The 24,268-nt window shown below is 37.4% G+C and overlaps 1 protein-coding gene across 1 annotated transcript in view; it reads left to right on the top strand.

Moving 5' to 3' along the window:
- The window catches only part of MACROD2 (mono-ADP ribosylhydrolase 2), a 2,132,804-nt gene that overhangs the window by 1,956,169 nt on the left and 152,367 nt on the right, over positions 1-24,268 (top strand). The window contains exon 10 of the mRNA XM_036009551.1: positions 6,778-6,819. Within this exon, the coding sequence (XP_035865444.1) occupies positions 6,778-6,819 (42 nt within the window). The remainder of the gene's footprint in view (positions 1-6,777; positions 6,820-24,268) is intronic.

Below are 24,268 nucleotides of genomic sequence, written 5' to 3'. Positions count from 1 at the left end.
TACAGGGTGGAGGGGAGTGAAGGGGGAAAATGGGACAACTGTAATAGCATAATCAATAAAATACATTTAAAAATAAAATAAAATAAAATAAAATAAAAAGAAATCCTAAAAAGCTTGCAGCACTTGATTTTTGTGAATATTTTCTTTCTCTGTAAATGCAAATTGCTCTTAGAAACCTTTGTAATGAATTATTTAAAGGGGGGGGGGGGAAGACTGCAGAAGAAGCCTCTGGTATGAACTTAAGCCTTAAGAAAGGATTTGGGAGCACGTGAGTAAGAGCACTATAATTGTTTTTTGCTTAGAAGGCCTGCCCATATGTGTGAATGTCCCTGAAATTTTGACAGGAAAATTGTATGGTCTATTTCAGGTGTCCATCCTTTTATTTTCTCAAAAGTGGAGAGGCTGCCTTAATAGCCCATGAGGGTAACTTCCTCTTTTTAATAACACATTCCTTTCCCCGGGCAATGTACAAGTCCCTTTGAAGCTGCTCTCTATCCATGTAAAAGCCCCTTAGCCAATCTAAGGGTCCTGGGCCTGGCCTGTGATAACCGTGCCATCCAGTGCATGATAGCTGGGTGATTTTGTAACAGTGGAAAATTGTAACCCACGCCATCATTCTTTTGACATTGTTTCTGTAAATACTGACTCTGACTAATAAATAGCTTATAGATTAACAGCATGTTTCTACAAGAATTCTAGGAACTAATTTCAAAAATACAGACTCTGACCTTCAAGCATCCTAGGTCAGGTAGATTTGCTGACCTTCGACCATGGAGCCAGGGTGATATGAAGCCGGGATGACTAAGCCAGGAAGATGCACACCAGACCATCCATCACTTGCCTTATCAGAATGGACTGTGCTCATCTGCACATAGAGAACTTGGCAACCCCCTCCCTTGATCTCTTTGTCCCATTCCACTCTCCCTCCTTATATAAAAAAAATATATATAAATAAATAAATAAATAAATAAATGAACACCTCTGCCTCCAATGAGAGGGTAGATAAGCTTTGTGACATGAGTCCCCCATCTTCCAGATGGCCAGCATCTGCAGATAAATCACTTGCCTTTACATCAGCACCTGCCTCGAGCATATTGGCTTTCATAGCAGCAGCATCTGGACCTCTGTTTTGTTTATAATTTCAAGCTCAGAAGAAAGCATATACTACCTTATGAAGAGAATAACTGTTGTTCGCTCCCAACAATCATGTGATGTGGGCACCCCTGTACCAGCATTAATGTTGATTATATATCATCAGTTAGCTCAGTTTGGATATCCAAAAAGCAGGACAGCTACTGTTTCTAGAAGATTCTCTTCCAGCATACACAAATATTGGTACATTTTTAAATTAGTAATTTTCAAGTTTGCATTAAGTGGAGTAAGACAAATCCCAAGTCATGGCAAAATCCATGATGTATTTTGTTTTACAAAGAGGTATAAGACTATCTGTTACTGGGTAATGAGATGCTTCTCCAAAGATGGACATCTTTAAGACAACAAACTTTCATATTAACTCTGTATCCCATAAAAGTAGGTGAAGTTGATAGTATAGACTTCAAAGCATGTTAGGGACTTCCTTATGAAGGGGTTTCCAAAGTGTATAAAGCTGTTACCGAAAACTGATTATTCATGAGAAACTAGTTGTTTTTCATATAATTTTTTTATTAAAATAAGAACTGCAGTTATATTTATACTTTTGTACAGAATTCAACAGGGTAATCTGACAGAGAGTGATGTTGTGAATAAGAAGAGCATCTATTATGAAATTAACATCACAGGCCCCTTAAGATGAAGTGGAGCTTTAGCCTAGGAAGGGAAGGAGATTTTCTGGAAGTGGATATCTGAACACAGATACCACATCATCTGATGGACTTCTCTCTGCTTTGAAATGGTACCTGTATCACTTTGACTAAGAAAATTTTATTTCATGTTTGTCCACCAACACAGAAGTATGATGCTTGAAGAACTGTTAGGAAGGGCAGTGACTCCATCAGTCACCTAACTGCTCCAACTTTTGAATGGCATGATTTCCTATAACCATATGCTTACATTTTCTTTTATGTATTGTCTCTTTGTTTCCTGGTTTTGTTAGGAAAAAAATCTTGCTAGAAATATCTTGTATAAATAAGGCTCAAGTGAACATGTTATATAAAATAATGTTGAACTAAAGTGGATTTCATTAATAAGGAACAGCACATTAGGTGCTTTGCAGACCAAAAATACTATGCTTGATTTTTTAATACAAATAATATCAAAATATTAAGGCATTTGTTTTGTAGATTTTTAGTAAATTTCTCTTATGAAAAAATGTCATTGCTCAAAGGATAGTGTGTCATTCCTCTGTGTAAAATAGTTTAATTTTCAGGATAAAGTTTAAATGGTTCAGTCTGGAGTATTAATCAGGATTCTACAGAGAAACAGGACCAATAGCAGATTACGCGCGCGCACACACACACACACACACACACACACAATCTCTCCATAATTATATGTACATGGAGAGAGGGGGAGAAAGAGAAAGTATAAATAATTTGTCTATGCAATTATGAAGCCTGGCAATCCTCAGAATCTGCATTTGGCAATTCATAGACCCAGGAGATGTGATGGTATAGTTCTAGTAGGCATCTAAATCCCTAAGAACCAGGAGATCCAATGATATATTTTCAACCCAAATGCCTGCAAACTTGAGACCCAGGAGGAGCCAATATTTCAGTTTGAGTCAAAGGCAGAAAAAACCTGATGTCCAGCAAGACATTACTGTTACTGGCGAGAGTCAGCCTTACACTGACTGGATGAGGCCCATCCACATTAGGGAGAACAATCTGCTTTACTCAGTCTACTGATTAAATGTTACCTTTAAGCAGAAACACTCTCACCCAGACAAACCCAAAACAATGTTTGAAAATGTCTGGGTACCCAGGGCCCAGTCATGTTGATACATAAAATCAACCATCATATCCATCGTGGAAGATCTTTCATTATCTAGCCAGAACAGATAGGCTTATTCTCAGTTTCTACTATCACTCCCTGTCTTCAGCCATTCAGAGCTAGTTTTGTTTCCTTAAAATCACCTTGACTATTGATCATACCCATGTGCTTTCACAGCTGCTTTTCACTCTGCTTAAGTGCAATTACCCTTGTCTTAGGTTGAGTCCCCCCAGAAGCAGACCTGAAACAAGAATTCAAGTGGGAGTCATTTATTTGGGCCATCATCTCAGGAAACAAAATCAGAGGAGTGGAGACGCGAGGTGGGGAAGAGAAGGAAGGCCATAAGGCTAAGCTATAAGCAAGTTGTAAGTGCATTATCCCTTTTCTGACACCTTTTGTAATGGCACTGACAACTAGAGCTCATTTTTGTGCCTGGGGAGGAGGAGACTCTGGGACATAGTATAGAACATGCTTCTGAATTAGCCCACTCGAGAAACAAGGGAGCTGGAGTATTTATATGCACATCTTGTCCCTCATTTATGAAAAGATGCTCTTTGCAGGGGGCGGTACATACCCTGATATTTCTCTAGTGGGCTCAAGCAATCCAGAGATAGCCTTAAGGCAGAGAGATCCAAGGGCTGGTGGCTAGCTGTCAGGCTTGGCAAAATTAACATGTCAAGGAACAAAGGGGAGAAGCAGGACATCTACATCTGCTCAAAGTCTACTGCCTTTCTTCTAGCAAATTCTCACCCTTAAGGATTCAGCTCAAGCTTCACCTCTTCTGGAAAGCCTTTGTAGACTTTCTTTCTTCTTTAGCTGCCTCTTGTCTGTTCCCTAATAGAATCTTTGTTTACCTACACCAGAGAATCTGTTACTTCTTCTTCTGATAGTTGTTTTACTTTTCTACATCAACCACTTCTTTGTAAGTTCTTTCAGGAAAGGAATTGACAATCTGTTTCTTCAGGGTCTTGTATAGCTCTGGCACATAGTTCTGATCAATAAATGGTTGTTCAAGTAGTAAAAGTAGTATAATAACGACATCCTAACAGTGATAGCCAGTATTTATTGAATGCTCATTTTGTGTAAGCATTGTACATGTATTACCAACTCTAGATGATTAGTACATACTTTTGTTATCCCTGTTTTCTAGATGAGGAAGCTAAGGTATAGGTTCATGTAATTTGCAGCAGATTACACAGCTATATATAGTTGGGCCTGGAAGTAAACTCAAACAGTCTAAACCCAGATCCTCGATATACTCTTAACCAATATATGAATAAATGAGTGAATGAGTAGAATGAATGAATGAAAACACCAAGTATGATCCTTCGCACAGAGGGGTCTTGCTGGGGATGATGCTATCAGTGCAGTCTGTGAAGTTCAAATATCTGCTCTAATGTCACATTTTCTAAGAACCCTTCCCAGTAACTCACTGGAAGCATCTACCCCTTCTCTGACATCTTTAGTAATGACATTGCTGATCCTTTATTATATGTTCAACTTATCTTCATCTTCATATCCTAGTTTCTTTAATAATAATAGGTTTGTAGACAACTGCTTAAGGGTCTGATTCATCTTGGTGTTCTGTACTTCCCCAAACACAAAGCTTTGTACACAGTAGTCTACCAATGAGCGTTTGCCAGATGGACTAACAGATATATGGGTGATAAGCAAAGAGATCTTGGACTCTTCTTTTATTTTTTCCAAGAAACTGTAGAGACTCTTTTCCACCGCACTCTGAGATTCCAGAGCCTGTCATCATAGAAATTTTAAATGGTTCTGAGAATACAATTCTATTTAAATATATTAAGTTCAGGGAAGAATCTGTGAAGAGTTTACTTTGCAACATTTTAATAATCAGTCAGAAAATTATATTTCTTAGAAATAAGTATTCTTTTTCTCAAAATTGCACTTTTAAGAAGACTGAAAGAAATTGTATAGAAGATCACTAATGTTTCTAACATATTTGAATGGAAGAAAAATTATTTCTTTAAAAGCTAATGATGACCATTATGAATTACCTTCTTAAACCTCAAATTAAATGCATTTTCCATTTGTACTGACTAATATACCTCTAATCTTTATTTATAATTAACACTCAAAAGGGTGTCATATTGAATAAATTTGGCTAAAATGTGACTATATTATAAAACATATTCAGGAGGAAGTTGCAAATCTTTACTGAGTCCTCATTGTTTTCAAACAATCATATGGTATCCTATTATGTAAGAGTAACATAGGAAATAACAGAAATTTAATGAAGTAGATGCTTCTTTATTGATTCTAGTGTATAAAATGAATTATATTAGGTACCACAGACTACAAAGGAACATAAGACATGCTCTTTTTCTTTGCAGAGTTTATGATCTAGAGATGAACATAAGGAAGACAGATATGTTAATAAGTGACTGTAGAATTTGATGGTAATAATGGCTAATATTTAGCACTTGCCAATGTTTCAGTAGCTGTCCTAGTGCTTTATGTGACATTATCTCTTTGGATCTTACAACTCCATAAAGGAGGCAGTATTATTATCTAACTTGATGGTTTATGAACCTAAAACTCAGTAATGTTTGACAACTTCTCTAAGATCATATGCCTAGTGAATGGGTGGATAGAAGAGCCAGTATGCAGACCTAAACCCAAAAGTCCTTAAAGTTTATATACTAGGGCAGTAAAAATAAGATATGCCAAAGAGAACATTGTTCATTCAAACTTTGGTTGAGCAGATAGTATGGCATCTCAGCTTGGCCTTGAAGATGAGTGTGAATAGATGGAGCAGGGCCTTGCTTCCAAGAATGAGACAGGTAAAGGGAGCTAAAGAAGCCCTTGAGTAAACAGAGAAGAGTCAAGTGTTGTCATGCATATGGGTGATAGCACGAGTGGAGTAGCAGTGGTGAAATTGAGAAAAGTGGTTGGAACCAGATATCTTGGTCTTGAGTGTTACCCCAAAGAGTCTACATACAGTTTTCTCATTAGACAGAGAGAGTTACTGATAAGCTGTGAATCATATCTGAGTTGCATTTTGAGATTGATTTAGAAGCTAGAGTCAGGATTTGGAAGAAGAGAGGACCAGTTTGGAAATCACAACATAGATAGGGCAAATGGCACTGATAGTCTGAATTTGGGTTGCAGTATGTAAGTAGAGAGGAACAAACATGGAAATAAACAGGATTTGGCACTGTCTGAATGCGAGGAATATTTAAGAATAAGAGATGACAATACAAAATTTCAAAATAGCAAATAGTCATCCAGAGTACAGAGGAAGCACACATGTCTTTATCTGTCCAGGTAAAGGGGGCTGAACTGGGAGAGGAGATTACAGGAATTAAATAAGAGTTGTACAACTGGTGGGGCAGGTGAGAGCACATGGTTAAATGTCAGGATTTGCAAAATGGCACTTCTCATTACATAGTGCACAGATTGGTCACTGTGTTGATTTACAACCAAATGGAGATTCCCACATTTCTCAGATACTTAAGGTGAGAATTCCTATGTTTAATAAATGCAGAAATGTGGCATTTAAAATCTGTAGCTTTTATTTTTTAGGAATTGAAATTACTTAAGTGACCATGGATAACTTTTGTAACAAAAACAAATTATTGCACATATAGCTTGTTACAATACATACTATTCTTGAAAAGAAATATAAACCCTAGGTGTTAAATTGTACCCTAATGTGTATACTTCCTTCCTAATTTAGCATGATAATATATGACAGTAAAAATGCACAACTTATCACTCTCATTTCCACTCAGATTTTTTTCTTTTTTTATTAGTCAAATTGGAGAATTCAGATGTGTCTAGTTTTCATACAAACTGTTCTTTTTTTCTGTTTTTTTTTAATAGGTGATAATGAAGAAAAAGATGTTGACATGAAAGAAGATTCAGGTATTAAATTAATTATTTTATTCTAACAGGGCAAGATCATTCTGTTGATTATGCACACTTCACTTTTTAAAGACAAAATAAGGTTAATAAAGTAGAAATATATGTTCAAGATCATAACACAAAGTAGTTTTTCCAACTCTTACAGCTAATACATTTACTGTATTTAAGTATTAAACATAACTTTGAGCTTCCTGATATCTAAAGTAAAAATTGAAACATAATGATGTACTTAATAGAATTGTGTAACGAATCACTGCCACAACTTAGTGGCTAAAGCACCTACTTATTGTGTTCATATAGTCTGTGGGTCAAGAATTCAGGCAAATCATAGTAAGAGTGACTTGGTAAACCTGCTTCATAAGGCCTGAGGCCTCTGCAGGAAAACTGAACAAGTTGGGGCTGCAATTACCTGAAGAGTCCCTCACACACATGTCTGGTTGGTGACTGATATTGGCAACCAGCTGAAACCTTAGCCGGGAAGTTTTCTGAAATAGTTACACATGGCTTCTTGATGTGGTCTGGGGTTCTTCACAGCATGGCCACCAGATGCCAAAGCAGTTTCTCTAGAGAGAGTGAGTAAGCCAGAGGGAACTTAGCCCTTTACAAGACTCAGCCTCAGGGCTACCATAGCATCACTTTTACTGAACATTCTTCTTCAGAATAGCCTAGCTGACTCAGGCTCAGAGGAAGAGAAAATAGACTCAGAGTGGTTCTGCAAAGCCTGTAGGACCTGAAATATTGCTGGGACCATTTTTGAAAAATACACTTTATACATATGATATATTGTTCTCATCACAAATTAAAATGCCTGGTTAACTCTTTGAGAAAGACTAGTGTTTGTTAAGAGTGGTTAAATCTAGTGGCTAAAAGCTTAGGCTCTGGACAGCAGTAGCCACTCCAACAGTGCTTGATAATGAATGTATGAGTTAATAGGCCTGAATTCAATTCTAGTTCCATCACTTTTTGACTTTGGGCAACAGTCTTTTCTCCATAACCTCTATTTACACCTCTGGGGGCAGTAGCTCACCGTACAGTGTTGTTTGGGGGATTAAATTATACTAAACCTGAAATGTTTCTTGGACCTTGATAAACACTCAATAAATTATTACTTTTTTCTTTGCCATTCTAACAGATATTGGAAGGATATAAAACTTAATTCTATGGTATAAGTTCTGCATTTTGGTGACTACACTACTCTAGGTATGAAATAGGGACAGGGTTCAAAATTAAAATAGATATTGTGGAAGTCCTAATTTTGTGTAACCTCCTGATCAATTCCAGAACTCCCTACAAACCAATGACAACCTTAGTCTGAGCAGCTCCATTTACAGGGAACTCTTTAAATTCTGAGACAACCAATTTCATTAGGTAAAGTTTGGTTAAACTTCTCCTTGTTAAATTAAATTCCTCTCCCTTCTCTGACTTCTCATTATCTTTGTGGAGAAATAGCACTAGTTCCTTTCTTCATAACAGTTCATTAGAACAACGATGGTAGCTTCTATTTACTCTTACTTAGCCTGAACATGTCTGGTTCCTAAAATTCGCTTGGTCTCCCCAGGGCAATGGATCAGGGCATAAGCAGCAGGGTGAAATCTAGACTCAGGAGCAGGAATGGAGGAGGTGGAAGTGGGATGGCAGCAACAGCTGTCAGTTTCCTATCTGTATCCCCTTGTTAAGTCACCATCACTTTACAGCATGAGCAGCTTTCTAAAGAAAGTTCTTGTGGCTATCAGCTGATGTTTTTCTCTGGTCATGACAGCAAGTGCAAAATATCAGAAAATTATTTTTTTTGGAGCAGCTCTCAACCAAAGATGGACCCAAGCTGATCCGTACCCCTGCAGGATATGTCAGTGGCATGTTCTACTCCAGCATTGTTCAGTAGAGATATAATGTGAGCCTCAAATGTGAGTCTCATGTACAATTCCAGATTTTCTAGTAGGCCCATTGAAAAAAGTAAAAAGAAACAAGTGGATTTACTTTATTAATAATATTTTAATAATATGTATACTATATACTATATGAAATATATTACCATTTCAACATATAAACAATATAAAAATTATTAGTCAGATATTTTACTTTTCTTCATACTATGTTTTTGAAATCCATTTGCATTTTACATTCACATCTCAGTTCAGAGTAGCCACATTTGAAATACTCATGGGCAATATGTGGAGCTGGGCAGCAAGACTGTATTGCATTGCCCAGAGGTCCCAGGAGAGTTAAGCCCTGATTTTCTGCTGTGGAACTTGCTCATTAGCACACCCACCACCATTGACTGCCTTCTTTCCTGTGTCACTTCCCTACTCTCCTATGGTGTTTCCTGGGATAATCTCTCAAATTAAGTACTAACATTAAAACCTTTGTCTCAGTGTCTACTTCTGAGACAATCCAAGCTAAGACAGGACTCTGCTTGCCTTTTGTAAAACTTGAAGCTCAAGATAAAATTTCAATTAAATTGTCAATTCCTATACCCATGTAGAATGTCTCATTATTTAAAAGAACCATATGTTGAAAAAAGGCTTTAAGTGGTCACCTTGTCTTGGATTGCATTCCATGAATTTAATGCTAATGTTTGCTATTCTCATTTAGCCTGCTCACATAATGTATCCTTAGAAAATCCTTCAACCTTGGGGAGTACTGTCCTTTCAGCTAGCCAGCATAAAGACCTTACTTGCTAAGGATCATTTGCCTAAGTGCCATAAGTACACATTTTTAGGCAAAGGGAGTTGGCCTCATAATGACATGCAGCTAGCTATCCAAACTGCTGAGTGATTCTAAGGAACTTATTACAAATGCTAATGCAGAGCCCATGACGTTGGAATCAGCATTTGAGGCTTGGGGACCTTAATTGTATCATCATTTCTGATTTTAGCCCCACCAGGTTTCCTGCGGGGGGGTTGTCTCTAACAGTTGGATGCAGCTGTTCAAGTCATACTCAATGGCCCCAGAGTGCTGTCACCCAATGCACAAAGATACAGGCAGAATGGGCTTCAGAAGCTGTTCTCCATTTCCTAATTTGATTGCTGAAATCATGGGGGATTTCTGTACTGGATGGTTCCATGGTGTGCCTGCTGGCCATGCCAGACATTGGTAAATGGGCTGGGTTCAGTTCAGATCCCACATTTGGTCATGCTGGTCTCCCAGATGGGTCTGAACCACCTCCCAAGACCATTTACTGCTGGCTCCCCTCTACCATGCATCATTTCTTCTCATACGAGTGGAAATTCTGGAGGAATATTTAAGAATGGGATTGCATAAGTAAAGGGCTACTTGTGTGAATTAACCAGGCAACAAATACTAGTGAATGATAGTGAGTAATAATTTGAATACCAAAAGCCAGTGAGGTACTGATAAACTGATTCCCTGGGTAGAAAAAGTCCCACTGTGAAAAGTTTGCAGATTTTTTTGGTGTAAATACAGCTACCATGGTTATTGCTTAATCTACCAAGCATGAGGTCAATGGATATCAGAGTTGAGGAGAGAGGGGTACAATCAGTTGGTACAAGCTGGCTCAAGTCAGCCTCAGCATACTTCTGTTGAGTCATATATTAATTCAGCATGTAGCTTGTGCCAATCACTCAACACACATGAACTTGTTTAAGATATGCAACAACTTTTGCTTGCAGGGACTGTTATTACTGAAGTTTAGGAGGGATTAGCTGCTTGCTTAAATGTCAGAGACAGAAACTAGGTGTATTTGATCTCAAAACTCATGTTCTTAAGTTTGTGTTCTTGTCTTCAAACTCTAATAGTAACTAGAGGCAGAAACATCTCAAATGGTGTCAGACTATGTCAGCTTCAAGATGAGGCTCTGCCCCTATGTGAGGTGGTAGAAACCAGTTGGCTTAAATGCCTATGATTTTTTTAAGTCCTTTAACACTTCTTTAATTCTAGCATAGTAAATGTATTCCTACATCCTTCCATTTGCAAGACCATCTACTGTTGAAATGGGCCCCAAACTGAGCCAGCAGGGACAGAAAATCAGCACCCACCTATTCCATGTCAGTCACTGGAAAGCTAGGTGCAGAGTTGAATTTCTCAGGTGGCAAAACCATGCTCATGGCAAAATTCTAGGTTTCTGCCCTCTACCAGAAACAGGGGCAAAGTAGGTAATGTGATACACTGAAGGAGAAGCATGGAGTGCTTTTCAGAAATCTTTCTTTAGCTTCCCAGGCCAAGAGGGAGAATTGTTTCTGCTGAGCCACAAATAGACACCTCAGTATAGAGGCTATATGCATCAGTGACTTTCATTTCAGTGACTCCAAGGGTGTTATGAAATGATACTATACTTCTGTCATTGAAGACTGTTCCTAGTTAACATGTATGCATGCTCACAGACTACCCAAGAAATGGTCTACAATTTTTTTCAAAATTGAAGTCCTAGTACTTTTGGAGTACTTAAAATCTCAAAGTGTGAGCAAACAGATGCCCACATCTTCTTAAATCTCATTCATTCTCCAAGAATTCCCACTCGGGTGGAAAATCAAGATTTAAAAATTTAATTCTCAAACATGCACTTTCATGAAATACTGGTTTGGAGTTAAATTCCCAGCACTGAAGATACTCCTCTTGGCCCATGCATTTCAGGGGCGAGGAAAGGTTAGTCTGCTCCAGGGGAGATTTCAGTGTTACATTGTCCATTTCACCAATCCTCTTGAGCCCAGTATCTTTGCTCATTGAGCTGTTCCAAGCACCTCAATTCTTGTTTTGCTGAACCCATTCTGAAGGGTGATCATCAATCTCACACTTGGTAACAGAAGTTTGAGAGTTGCTAATATAGTCATTAGCAACCTATTTTACCCTGGCTGTGGTAATGACCTTAGGTGTGACTGACTTGCAACCACAGAAAGCCTAACCTAGTGCACAAAAACCTTTGTAATCCATAATGTCAATGTTTTAACAGCACATCTAGCAAATACATTTTGTGCTATTTTTCTTTTAGTAAACTGGAAAATAAAATTTTAGAATCCTGGCAGAAGATGACAACTGCTAGGAGAATGAGAATTAGGCAAGGGCACCATTGTATCTTGGCCTTAAAGAAAGGTCTGGATGAAAGGAAAATAAAACAATTAAAAATGAAATTCTCAAGACACTGGTAGGCACCAGGAAGATAAGAAAGATTAGAAAAGATAAATGCTCTTTTCTCATGGGATTTACATTCTTGGGTGTGAGGTAGAGGAGAGGGACACACAATAAAGAAATAAACAAGGGAACGAGATAATTTCAGATATACCAAATGATATGTTTTAGAGAGAATTCCTCTGCAGGGATTCTTCACATTGTGTTTTCAGGGAAGGGCTTTTTTGGGAGGTGAATTTGACCTGAGATTAAAAAGTAAGAAGGTAGACATATTGGGTTGGTTGGCCACAAAATTTGTTTGTTTGTTTTTTCCATATGATGGCTTTAGTAGCATTCAGTTGTCTTTAACTTCATTCAAAACAATTTTATTAGATTATATTGTAACAGCTGTCTTATCAGTGTACGTTGTTAAAAAAACATCAAAACTGATAAATTTTTGTGTAGCCATTTTAATATTGAAGATGGAAGAAAATATGCAACATTTTCAGCACATTATGTTTTATTATTTCAAGAAAGGTAAAAGACACAACTGAAATGCAAAAGAAAAAACATCTATGCAGTGTATGGAGAAGGTGCTGCGACTGACAAAACATGTCAAAAATGGGTTGCAAATTTCATACTAGAGATTTTTCTCTGGATGATGTTCCATGGTTGGGTGGGCCAGTTCAAGTTGGACCAAATCAAGATATTAACTGAGAATAATCAAATGTTATCCCACATGGGAGATAGCCAACAAACTCAAAATACCCAAAACCATAAAGTTGATGGTGAAAATGAAATATGTGTCTTTTATTTTACAGGGGGAAAACATATAGACTTTTTGGCCAACCAAATGTTAGTGTGTGTATGTGTGTGTGTGTGTGTACGCGTGCGCACATGTGTATGTGTAGGGGGAGTAGAGAAGAGCAGATGGTACAAAGTTCCTGAGGTAGGAACCAGCCTAACAGTGAATGAAGAAAACAAAGGGAGCCAATAAATCTGAAGCCAAAAAACAAGAAGGAGATGAAGCTAGAGCTCTAGGTGAACCCCAAATGACAGGTTGTCCTGGATCATGGAATCTTATTTTAAGATCAATGGTTTGGATCTTATTTTAAGAACAATGTTCCTTAATAGGTGAGCAACATGATCTGGTTTGTGTTTTAAAGATAACTCTCTGGCTACTTCACGGAGAATAATAGAAAGATCAGAAAGCTGGAAGTTAGAATTCAAAAGGTTATTGGATTAACCTGGGTAAGAGATATTACTGGTTTAGACTGGAATGATGAGTACAAAAGAGCACAATGGATGAATACTGGATATATTTTGGAGCAGAGCTGATAGGAGTTATGATAGAACTTATGGTTGTTTTACTGAAAAATTAAATGAAGAGAAATATTAAGTACATCTCAGGTTCTTCATTAATTTCTGTGTAGACACATTATGTGCCTGTGATGTGCCTATACTATGGAAACAAGAGGTTTGCAGGCATGAATTATTTTTTTAGGATCAAATTTCACAATGACAACTGTCAATTAATCCATAAAGTTTTAAATGAAATTCTCCTGAAGAAAGGAATAATTTGCTTTAAGAAGAAATTTTAATTAAAAAAAAGCACTTAAAATTTCACATTTGTGTAAATCATTAATGTTGTCAACAATAAAAAATATATTTAAGCTTGAACTTTAAGTTTGTTTATTTTCACAGGAGAATTGACAAAATTTAGCTCAACCACCAATGACAGATAAATCAGCGATAAGGCTTCACTGTATGTGTGTATTTACAAAGAAGAAAACATCTTTAAACTTGAACATAATGTTGAACCCCACTGGTCAATATTTAAATAAGAATGTCTTAAATCTTTGTGCTTCCAGAGGGGATAGAGCCAAAAGGCCTCTCTCCACCCCACAAGAAGAGCAAAGCAAAGAAGCCAGAAAGTTTCAAAGATTCTAGTGAGGGTAAGTCATGTTGTTTCTCCTTTTTTAAAATAAAGTATGCCAGGAAAAAAATTCTCTTTGATATGCTCTCATGTTCAGATATTTCTAAGGGTTCAAAAATCACAGAAAAATGATTTTTCTTTTCCTAATGCATTTACTATCCCTTGAATGTGAGGATGAAAAAATCAAATGCAAGTTGAATTTGTTAAGATAAATCCCAATTTTTAAAATAATTTTCTCAGCGCAATATATTTTCCATTTCTGACAAGTGTGGAGTTGTGAGTAGTGTTCTGAAATCATGAGAGACTGAAGGTTGAGATTTATATATGATGAGCAGCACTGTGGCAATTGGCTTATTGGAATCACTTGTTTTTCTCATGAACACATTCTGAGTCCAGAATCAGACTTCAGCAATGGGTGCCAGAACTTCCTGTTTTGGGAGTTTTCTTCCATTTTCTACAAGCCAAAGTATCTTTGCATTTATGTGTTGAATAGGCAGGTTCAATTGGGCTCAGTTTTATAAAGAAAAAACTGTCTGTTTTACAATGCTAGTACCACTTTCAAGATATTCAAATTTTTCTTTTAAAATGTAAATGAGGCATTTTTAAAGTGGTTCTCTGCCCTAAGAGTATGCATAAACTTTTAAAAGGGGAACACACTTCCCTGGTGGGTGTGGTTCAGTTGGTTGGCCTTATTCTGCAAAGCAAAAGGTTTGATTCCAGGTCAGAGCATACGCCTGGGTTGCAGGTTTAGACCCCTGGTTTGGGCAGGCAAAAGGGGCAACCAATCAATGTTTCTCTCTCGCTTCAATTTCTCTCCCTTACTTTCTCCCTTCCTTTTCTTGTTTCTAAAAGTAAATAAATAAAATATTTTTTTTAAAAAATGGGGGTGCTCATCTACGGCTTCTGCTTTCTTCTTGGAACCCCACTTCATCCACTGTGAAATGGAGAAAATAGTAAGATTGATGATGTCAACTTGGGTCTTCCAAGAAGAAGATGTCAAAATGAAGTAGAAGTGCAGGAAATTAATAGGGGGAACTCATTTGAAGGATACAGAGTGGCACTGAGAGCAGGAGTAGGTGGGAGGAGGGAAGGAAGGAAGGAGAATTAGTTAGGAAGATCCTTAGTCTGCGCTGCAGTCAGAAAGTCTGAGGAGGTCCAGACAGAACAAGGATTGGCCATTAGAGGAGCGATGCATGGGGCAGGAGTGCTGGGCTGGAGGATCCCTTTTCCCTTGCTCACTCACTGTCTACAAGCAGCTTGGGGAGAACATGGCCTTGTCATGAATATTATATTGCAGTGAATCCCAAAAGTGTAGGAGCTGGAAGCTGTCAGCTAGCTTCATTCCCAGTAGTAGGTTCTCTTTTGAAGGGAGATCTTGAGCAGCTACTTCCATGACCGCACAGCCTCTGTGTGAGTGTCAGGGATCCAATGATCAGTAATGACACTGCCTTCACCCTCATTAGGCACAGAATCAACTGAGAAGGCAAAGCTAGAGGAAAGTTTAAAATCAGAGAGGCTCAAGATGAAACTGTTTTGTCTTCCAGGCTTATCATAGTGAGGGGAATGATCCTCACTATGACGAGGAATGATCTTCAACCCTCTGGGTGAGGAGCATGAGTAAGCGTTATTGACTAATAATGAGCAAAAGAAATATTATGTATAAGGTACCTAACAGAGGTCCAACTTTCTGTTGGTGATTGCTATTATAATTAACATCCTAATCAGGACTGTGATAGGGTACACACTGCCCTAAATCATTGAAATGTGCTTGAAAGTTTAGAATCGTTTGGAGAAGAACACTTAGAACCTTATAGAAGGCCAGAAGCTCTAACTGGCCCAAGGTGCTAAGATTCCTTGGTGTCTGATTGGGGGAGTAGCAAAGGCTTCCATTTCCTATTCTAATTAGGTCTTTTCTGGGCACTCTCTTAAGGCCATGACTGGGAGATGGATGAGAAGCAAAACAATTGCCTTTTCCCTGGAGAGAGTCTACATCACTGAGAGTTTCTCATTAAATGCATGACTTATCTCAAAGGTTGTTATCCAGAGCCTGAGTCTGTTGTCACTTCCACCGTCACATGGTAGGCCATAAACTGATGCAGTTAGGTCCCCTTTAACTAAAAAGTGAATTACTCCTGGTTATTCCTTCAAACGTGTGAAAAACTTCTTTCACTTCTCAAATAATTTGCTGTGTTTAGGAACATCGTATCATAATCCTACTATGACTAAATGACATGGCTTTTCCTCATCCAAATCTGCAGTCTCAGGATCTGCTGTAAGTCACAAAAATAGGACCACTATGGATCTGTTACCTGGGATAGTCTCTCTGTGAAATGTAAACATTAGTCACTCTGCAGAAACATGAGAATTGTGCATTTGTTCCTAAGATAATCTCAAAGACAAAGGAGTACAGTTTGCTGGGAAAAGAGCAAGACAGGGCATGTAATCGGACATGCCAGGGGCAGATGGTCCATGATAGGGCATTCACTATTTATCAATGTTTCTGTTTTGACAAAATAAACTATGTCCCAACTCATATGTTGTAGTATTGCATACATTTCACTTTCTCTCATGAGTTAAAGTGTTAGAATCATTTGTTCCTATTGAATATGCAAGTGCATATTGTATTACTAGGTAGAGGGGTAATGTGGAGCATGATCCTTCCCTATAGTTGTCTTTCTGTTCTAAAGTTAGCGATCCTTTTTCAAACTCGGTCATCTCTACTCTTTTGTAACAGAAGCTTCTGATATTTTTATTTATGGATCACTCAGCTTAACTTCCTATCTCTTGGCTTCATTACACCTTTTTCATACCTCTGGCTTCCCTACCCTGCTTCCAGACCTCATGCGTAAAGTTGGAACACAAACTCACCTAGATTGTCTAGCCTATGAAATCTTAATAACCTAGGTCCAAAAGAAAACTTTTGAAGTAATATTGCCAAATTTTCTCATTCTGCAGAATTTTTTTTTAGGTACAGTCTGCACATGGTTTTTTAACTTGCTCAAGTCCATGCAATTTGTAAATGTCAGTATCTCTTCTTTTTTCTCAAACCACACAGCTTCTCTAATCTTTTTCCCTTTCTCCCCTCTGGAAATGAAAACTAATTTTATTTTTTGAGGATATTTTTTATTATTGATTTTAGAGAGAGAGAAAGGGTGGAGGGGGAGAGAGAGAAACATCAATATGAGAGAAACATAAATTGGTTGCCTCCTATACACACCCTAACAGGAATAAAACCTACAACCTAGGTATGTGCCCTGAATGAGAACTGAACCCTCAACCTTTTGGGGAGGAGGACATTGCTCCAACCAACCAAACCACCCAGCAAGGACTGTAACTAGTTTCACTGAAGGAAGAAATGTCGTCATCATTGTAGTCTTAACTGAAAGTGTTATTATGTTAGTATTTTGTTAAAGTATTAAACATCAAAATAAAAAGTCAAACAATTCTAAACATATTTACTTGCATTTTTATATTGCATCCTTTGAGATATTGAGTTTTATTATGATTATTTAGACTGGAATTATATGGACCACAGGCAGCATACTTTAAGTGACTCATGGCAGCACTATCCCTATAATGAAAAACTTAGTAATTTCAGATTCCTGATTAATTGTTTAGCATCTGATACAAATAGGAATGCTATCCACAAACCAGCAAAATCATACAAAGAATTGTTTGAAAGAAGCCTGGTTAATACAAGTTTCATCAATTTCAACTCCCAATAATTTAGACCAGTTTTTTCCTTACAAAAAATAATTGAAACAATATTATTATAGAAAACTTAGTACTTTTGATAAAACATGCTTTTTTCACACTCTTTCCTCCATCCTTAAGCAATGAATTCTAGATGTTCCTTAATACAAGTCCCTCAGGATTTGTGTGTCTAAAAATGTTATTTTGCACTTCTTTTTTTTACAGCAGTTTTGCTGGGTTAAAAATTTGAGGTTGTTGGCTATTTTATTGCAATATTTTAAAGATATTTTCCCACAGCCTTATCAATTCTGTAGTGTTAGGAAGTATCTCTCAGTCCAATTGTTGTTACTTTTTAGTTTATCTGTCTTTTCTTTTTGGCTGTGCTGACAGTCTAATCTTCATCTTTGGTGTTCCTAGGTGTTACTACAATGATCCTAGCTGTGAATTTCTCTTTATCCTTCTTAGGATTTGCTTTGCTTCTTGGATATGGGAATAGGCATCTTCCATTAATTCTAAAAAATTACACCAATCTCCTTACCAAATATTACTTCTCCACTCCCTCATATTATTTCTTTCTTTGCTCATCACTCTTAATTCACATTGCATTTTTTGTGTATCACTGTCTTTGATAGTTTCTAGTTTTTTTCAAGTCTATCATTTAATTTTCTAGTTTTCTATTCAACTTTGTTTAATCTGATATTTGACTTCTCTCTGAATTTCCTATTTTAATTATTAAAGTTTTCACTTATACAAGTTTCATTTGTTATTTTTCAAATTTAAATGTCATTTTTATTTGACAAATAAAATATATTTTAAAATAACTTGTATCTGAAATTTAAATATCTCTAATCTTTGTAAGCAAAATTCTGTAGTTGTTTCTGAGACACACACTTTTTGTTATATCTTTGTATATTTTGTCTGTTTTATTGTCATATTTCTTGTAGTTTTATTTGTGGACATTTTTGAAAGTTGGGTTATTTACATTTCATTTTCTGAGATACCTGGAAATACTACCAATTTAGGAATACTTTAAACTAAACAAATGGCTCAGAGTTTGATTTTCAGTTTTGTTTTGTTTGCTACTTGTCCTTAAACCCATATTAGTGTGGGTATAAGATCGGGAACTCTCAGCAAATGTTTTCTTCCCCTCTTCCTCTCCAGCCAATGTGAAACTGAGACAGGCAAATTTTCCCCTCTGTTTAGGACCTAAGCCAGGGGTGTCAAACTCATTTTCACCGGGGGCCACATCAGCCTGGTGGTTGCCTTGGAAGGGCCGAATGTAATTTTAGGACTGTATAAATATAACTACTCCTTAACTAGGGGCAAGGAACTCAGTGGGCAGAAACAAGGTGCCGGGCTGGGTAAAACAAGGTGGAGGACCTGATTCAGCCCACAGGCCTTGTGTTGGCCACTTGTGATCTAAGCAGTGGCTTCTCTGTGCCTCACATGTGTTACTTATTCAAATCCAAACTCAAGTTAACTCAAGTTCTCAGAGAGTATTCCTGTATCTGCATCACCTGGGAACTTGCTAGAAATAACAATTCCATGGCCCCCTGGGCGTCTTCCCAGACCTACTGCACCAGAAACTATGAGGTATTGCCCAGTAACTGTATTTTGTAAAGCCTTCCAGCTATTTGGGTGTGTGGTCAAGTTAGAGAACTACTATTCTAGAGTCTAGATCTGTGATTAATAAGTACATTAAAGCAATAATTTCAGTGCTTGCTCATAAATCTTGATTCAATCTTCTTTGTAATTTCCTGATTCTAAGAATTCTTTTTACAATTTTTTTAGCCATGTATTCAAAAATCAGATAGAGAGAAAAAGAGAGAATACATAGATGATTGGTAGATAGTACAAATATACAAATGTGTACCTATCTATGTATATGAATGCATACCTACATTTATAAGACATAGTCTGGGAAGACATATATCAAATGCCCTCAGGAATTATCCTAGAGAAGTAGAGAAGGGACAGGGGCAGATTTTGGAGAGTTTAATGCTCAACTTCCAAAATGTATGTGTAATGTATGTGTCAAGAATCGCATCATATTTATCAAGCAAAAATATATTTTCATTTAAAAACTAAAGAGAATTTATGCTCCTAAAATTCAGTAGCAAGTTTAGAACAGTCATTTTCTCTCTACATGTATCTTCAAAGTCTTCAGTAGCTTTTGCTAATGAATGGTATTTTTCCATCACATTTTTACAGAAAGCACTAGCACTTTGACTTGTTCTACAATTGCCTCTATAGAATATTCAAAAAGCCTGCATTTGTGATGCTTGTTCTTCAGGAAACTGAGCCCTTTCAGTGAAAGCAACCCTGTATTGCACTTTAAAATATTAATGATCTCTTTTGTGATATGAAATTATATGTAGAAGCATTTTGGGAACTAGAAAGCACTATACAAGTTTGAAGGATCAAATGTTGCTATTATAGGTATTATTATTATTGTTTTTACTAAAATAAATTTTTCTGAATACATGAACCATTGGTGGAATGCACTTTATATTCCCTGAGAGATGGAAATTTTTCCTTTGCCTTCTTATTTTTTCCGCATATTAAAGTATCATGTGACATGCTATTTTGTGAGTGGCTGGACAGAAGGGGCATTCTATCTTTCAGAATGCCATGCAGCAGTTCATGCATTATATTCATAAACATGATCTTTAATTTAATTTTTGTGACAAGTGCAGTGAAGGGTAAAATCAGGCAGTCATAATTTTGACTTTGCTATCACTCAAAATGAGCTTAGCTTAGTGATTGACCAGCTTTAAAAAAAAGTGGAAATAAGGAAAAGCAGATTTCTCATGAAGAAAAGCTCCATTTTATCCTTTAGAGCTTAAAATAGCAAGAATTTAAGCAAAATGTAGATTTTTTAATTATACTCTACATTCTGCTTGACTCAGCATCATTCTGAACCACCCCCATGCCACAAATTAGCAGAAGGACCCAACAGTCTATTTTATTTTTAGTTTGTTCTTTACATTTATCTATTAAGCAGAGTTGTGTTATGATCACGGAGTCCTGTTTTATATAAGTGAATGTGAATACTGAAGCATTTTGCATAGTGAAAATGATGAGCCTACCTGGATAGAGTAACTGCAGGTCCTGTTTAACCCAGAATGATCCCTGTTTATGCCTGTTGTCCTTGGCATATTCTTAGCATTGCTCACTCTCACTCTGAGAGGTATCCTGGTTTAGGCAATAACATGTGAACCCTCTTACCCATAGAGAGAGAGAGTTCAGCATGAGTGTGGACAGATCTCTTGGTTATCCAAGTTATATTTCCTACTTAGGCAGGTTTTCTAATTTAAAACACAGTTTCCTCATATTAAATGGAAAGAAAAAAACACTGATCTTGTGGGACTGTGAAGAGATTTGAACTAGATAATGTATGGAAACCACCTACCATTCAGTCAAAGTAATATATTGAATTTGCAACAGGAAAAGTTCCCACCAAAAACTTGCTTACTTTGTTTAATGCTTGCAAGTCCTTTTAATATGAACAACACAATTTTTCAAATAGAGGTAAGATTTAAAACGCATTGACTATTATATCTCATGTCTCACTAGGGTGTTTTGTTTTGTTTTGTTTTGTTTTGTTTCTTCTCTTTCCCTTAGGAGCACACTCTGCCCTGCCAACATAATCCCTGTCCCAAATGGACTTTCTCTCAGTCTAGCTTCTCCTTCATGATTTCAAGTCTCCTTTTCTTCAAGTCATGCTTCCAAAGAATTAGTGTACCCCCAATATTTATGCAACCCCCCCTCTGTCATTTGTCAGTCTCTACTTTCTGCCTCTAAAACTTCATGGAGAATACCAGGTTCTGTCAGGGGCATAAAGGAAAAGGTGAACTCTGGTTATTGGCCATCAGTTCAGACCTTGCCACTGAGACAGTCATTGTTCAGTCCCCATGGTCTTTTGAATTCTATAATTCTTTGCTATTTCTGTTAGCTGCTGGACCAAGGACCTCTGTGCTGAAACTGGGTCTTGTTATAACTGCCTGTGGTCTTGTTCGCCTGGATGAGTGTTTCTCAGATAAGTGTTACTCATTCAAGAGATCTGCAAGGTAAAAATGAATTTTACATGGAACTGTGATCCCAAAACTCTCCTTTCACTAGGAATACAGTGCAAATGGTGCCTCCTGGACTTGTGCAAAGTAGTGACACCACAGAGATACCCCATAGCACCTTCCTTCCTCCAATCACACTAGCATAAGTCCCTGCTACCCAGATATGGCTTTTTGAAGTATTAATTCCACATTAATACTTCAAGAATTTATTTCAAACTTAATGGTTTAAAACTTAAAACAATAATGGCATTTATTATCTTAAACTTTCTCTGGGTCAGAAATTTGAGAGTGTCTTACCTTGATGGTTCTAGGTCATTATATCCCATGATAGTATAGGACATTCTAGGTCGTAAAAATCTAGGTTATAGAAGAGTGTGGATTTTGCCTGGGTGTCCCTTGGATCACAAGCTCAGGGGTTAGGCAGTTGCCGCTGAGGACACTCCTATGGCACTGTGGAGAGATCTCCTGAGCAAGGAACTAAGGCCTCTTGTCAACATCAAACACCAATCTGCAAGTCTTATGAGCAAGGAGCCATCCTGGCTGGAATCAGATCCTCTGGCTTCAGGCAAGCCTGCAGTTGACTACAGAGCTGGCTGACATCTTGACAACAATTTCACAAGAGACCCAAGCCAAGTGTCATGCAGAAAAAACAAACTAGCATGAGGAAATGGGGGATGTTCATGTTTGTATAAGTGGGTGGTGGGAGGGGATACTTAGGAGAGAAATTAAGATTTCAAATGTGCTGGACCTCACTGATTATTAAGTTGGATTTGATTAAATTAAAAAAAAAACACCTAAAGAACATAAAAAGTAACCTGAGCAACTATCTTGGAAAAAAAGGAGTGGTCCAATAGAGGAAATAGCAACCACCCTAATTAACCCTAACGAGCAAAAGCCCTAATAGAAAGAGGTCTCTTTTGTCTAAGAAAGTAAGATCCGTGTGAGTAACTGGGGAGGGTCTCATATTTGAGTGTGCACTGAAATCACCATGGGGTATATTAAACCCAGTCTCTCATTCAGGAAGTACAGGTTGCCCAAGAAAATGCATTTCTAATAATTCCCTAGGTGATGCTGATGCCCTGAACTGAGGACTCCTCTTTGAGAATCATTGACTAGGGCATTGGGAGCCACTATAAGGAATTTGTCTTTTTCTCTGAGTGAAGTGAGAATGTAACATCTTAAGCAGAAAAGGGGCATAATCTTACATTTTAAAAGAAATCTGGTGCTTGTGTTGAAAATGGACTGCAGTGGGATATGGACAGAAATAGGTAGAAAGTCTACTGGGACAAGAGATACTGGTGACTTGTTCTAAGCAGCAGTGAAGAAAAGAGTAAGTCAGCAGAGTTCACTGACATTGGATGTGGCATCTGACAGAGAAGAATCAACTATTGAATCTAGAATAGGAGTTGTAACCCACTTGTACTTAATTCAAACTTGACAACAAATTCGTAACTATCAACAATTGAACCTAAAAAACAAAAACAAAAACTAAGCAAACAGCTAGAACAGGAACAGAATCACAGAAATGGAGATCACATGGAGGGTTATCAGTGGGGAGGGGAAGGGATAGAATGGCAGGGGTAGGTACAGGGAATAAGAAGCATAATTGGTAGGCATAAAATAGGTAGGGGGAGGTTAAGAATAGTATAGGAAATAGAGAAGCCAAAGAACATATATGTACAACCCATGGATATGAACTAAGGGAGGGAAGAGTGCTGGAAGGTGGGGGGTACAGGGCAGAGGGGGGAGTAAAGGGGAGAAAAAATTGGGACAACTGTAATAGCATAATTAATAAAATATACTTAAAAAACTTTCTAGGGAAAAGAGTTCTTCCCATTCCTACCCTCCAGTATATCCACCCAGGTACTCCTTCCATGCCCCACACAAGAAAGGCATGTTAGCTCCATCCTAAGGCTAAATTTACAATAAAGCAAAAGCAAAATATTTAGGCATAGAGAAAAATCTCATAAATAACAACATAAGAGAGAAACCACAAGAGTATTAGCAAAGATGACTAACAGAAAGATTATTTCAAATGATCTCAATACTATGGATTCCAGTAGGTTCTCCTCAATAAGAGGTATTGATTATTGTTGTTATTTGTTTATTTTCAATAAGTAATTTTCAAGTGAATGGATGATCATGGATTTGTTGTCATTTATGATTGCCAAGCCCAGGAGGAGTGGAGGGAAGGCAGGAAGGAATAGAAGTAAGAAGAAAAGAAGGAAAGTAGGAAGGGAGGGGAAAAGAAGGGAAAGGGAAAATAAAGTTGTAAGGTGGGGTAGAAAAGGCCTTAAACTAGAGACCAGCACACCTGAATTTGACTTTCATTTCTTAGGCACATGACCAAATCTTTCACCTAATGTCCCTGAGATCCCCTCTAGATTTCAAATTCTATAATTCTATATAACCAACAAATTCATGAAAATTAATTCTTTATTACCTCTTTCCTTCTTGACCATACTTAATCCAAAAGCTCTGAATCATCGATTTCGATAGCCAAATAGACCTCTAAGAGTCTCCTGGTCAACCCTTTCATTTCACAGATGGGAGAACTTGTTTTAAAAATCCTCCAAAACTGTCCAGAAGACTCACATGAAAGGTGATCCTAAGTTAGCTCCTAAAAATAACAGAAGAAAAGACCAGTTAATCAGGGCATGTACAGTGTGTCTTTTAATAGTAAGTT

The sequence above is a fragment of the Phyllostomus discolor genome, chromosome 9, assembly GCF_004126475.2.
Source record: "Phyllostomus discolor isolate MPI-MPIP mPhyDis1 chromosome 9, mPhyDis1.pri.v3, whole genome shotgun sequence".
NCBI lineage: Eukaryota > Metazoa > Chordata > Mammalia > Chiroptera > Phyllostomidae > Phyllostomus > Phyllostomus discolor.
The sequence above is the reverse complement of the archived record's forward strand: the minus strand, read 5'-3'. Positions and strand labels throughout refer to the sequence as shown.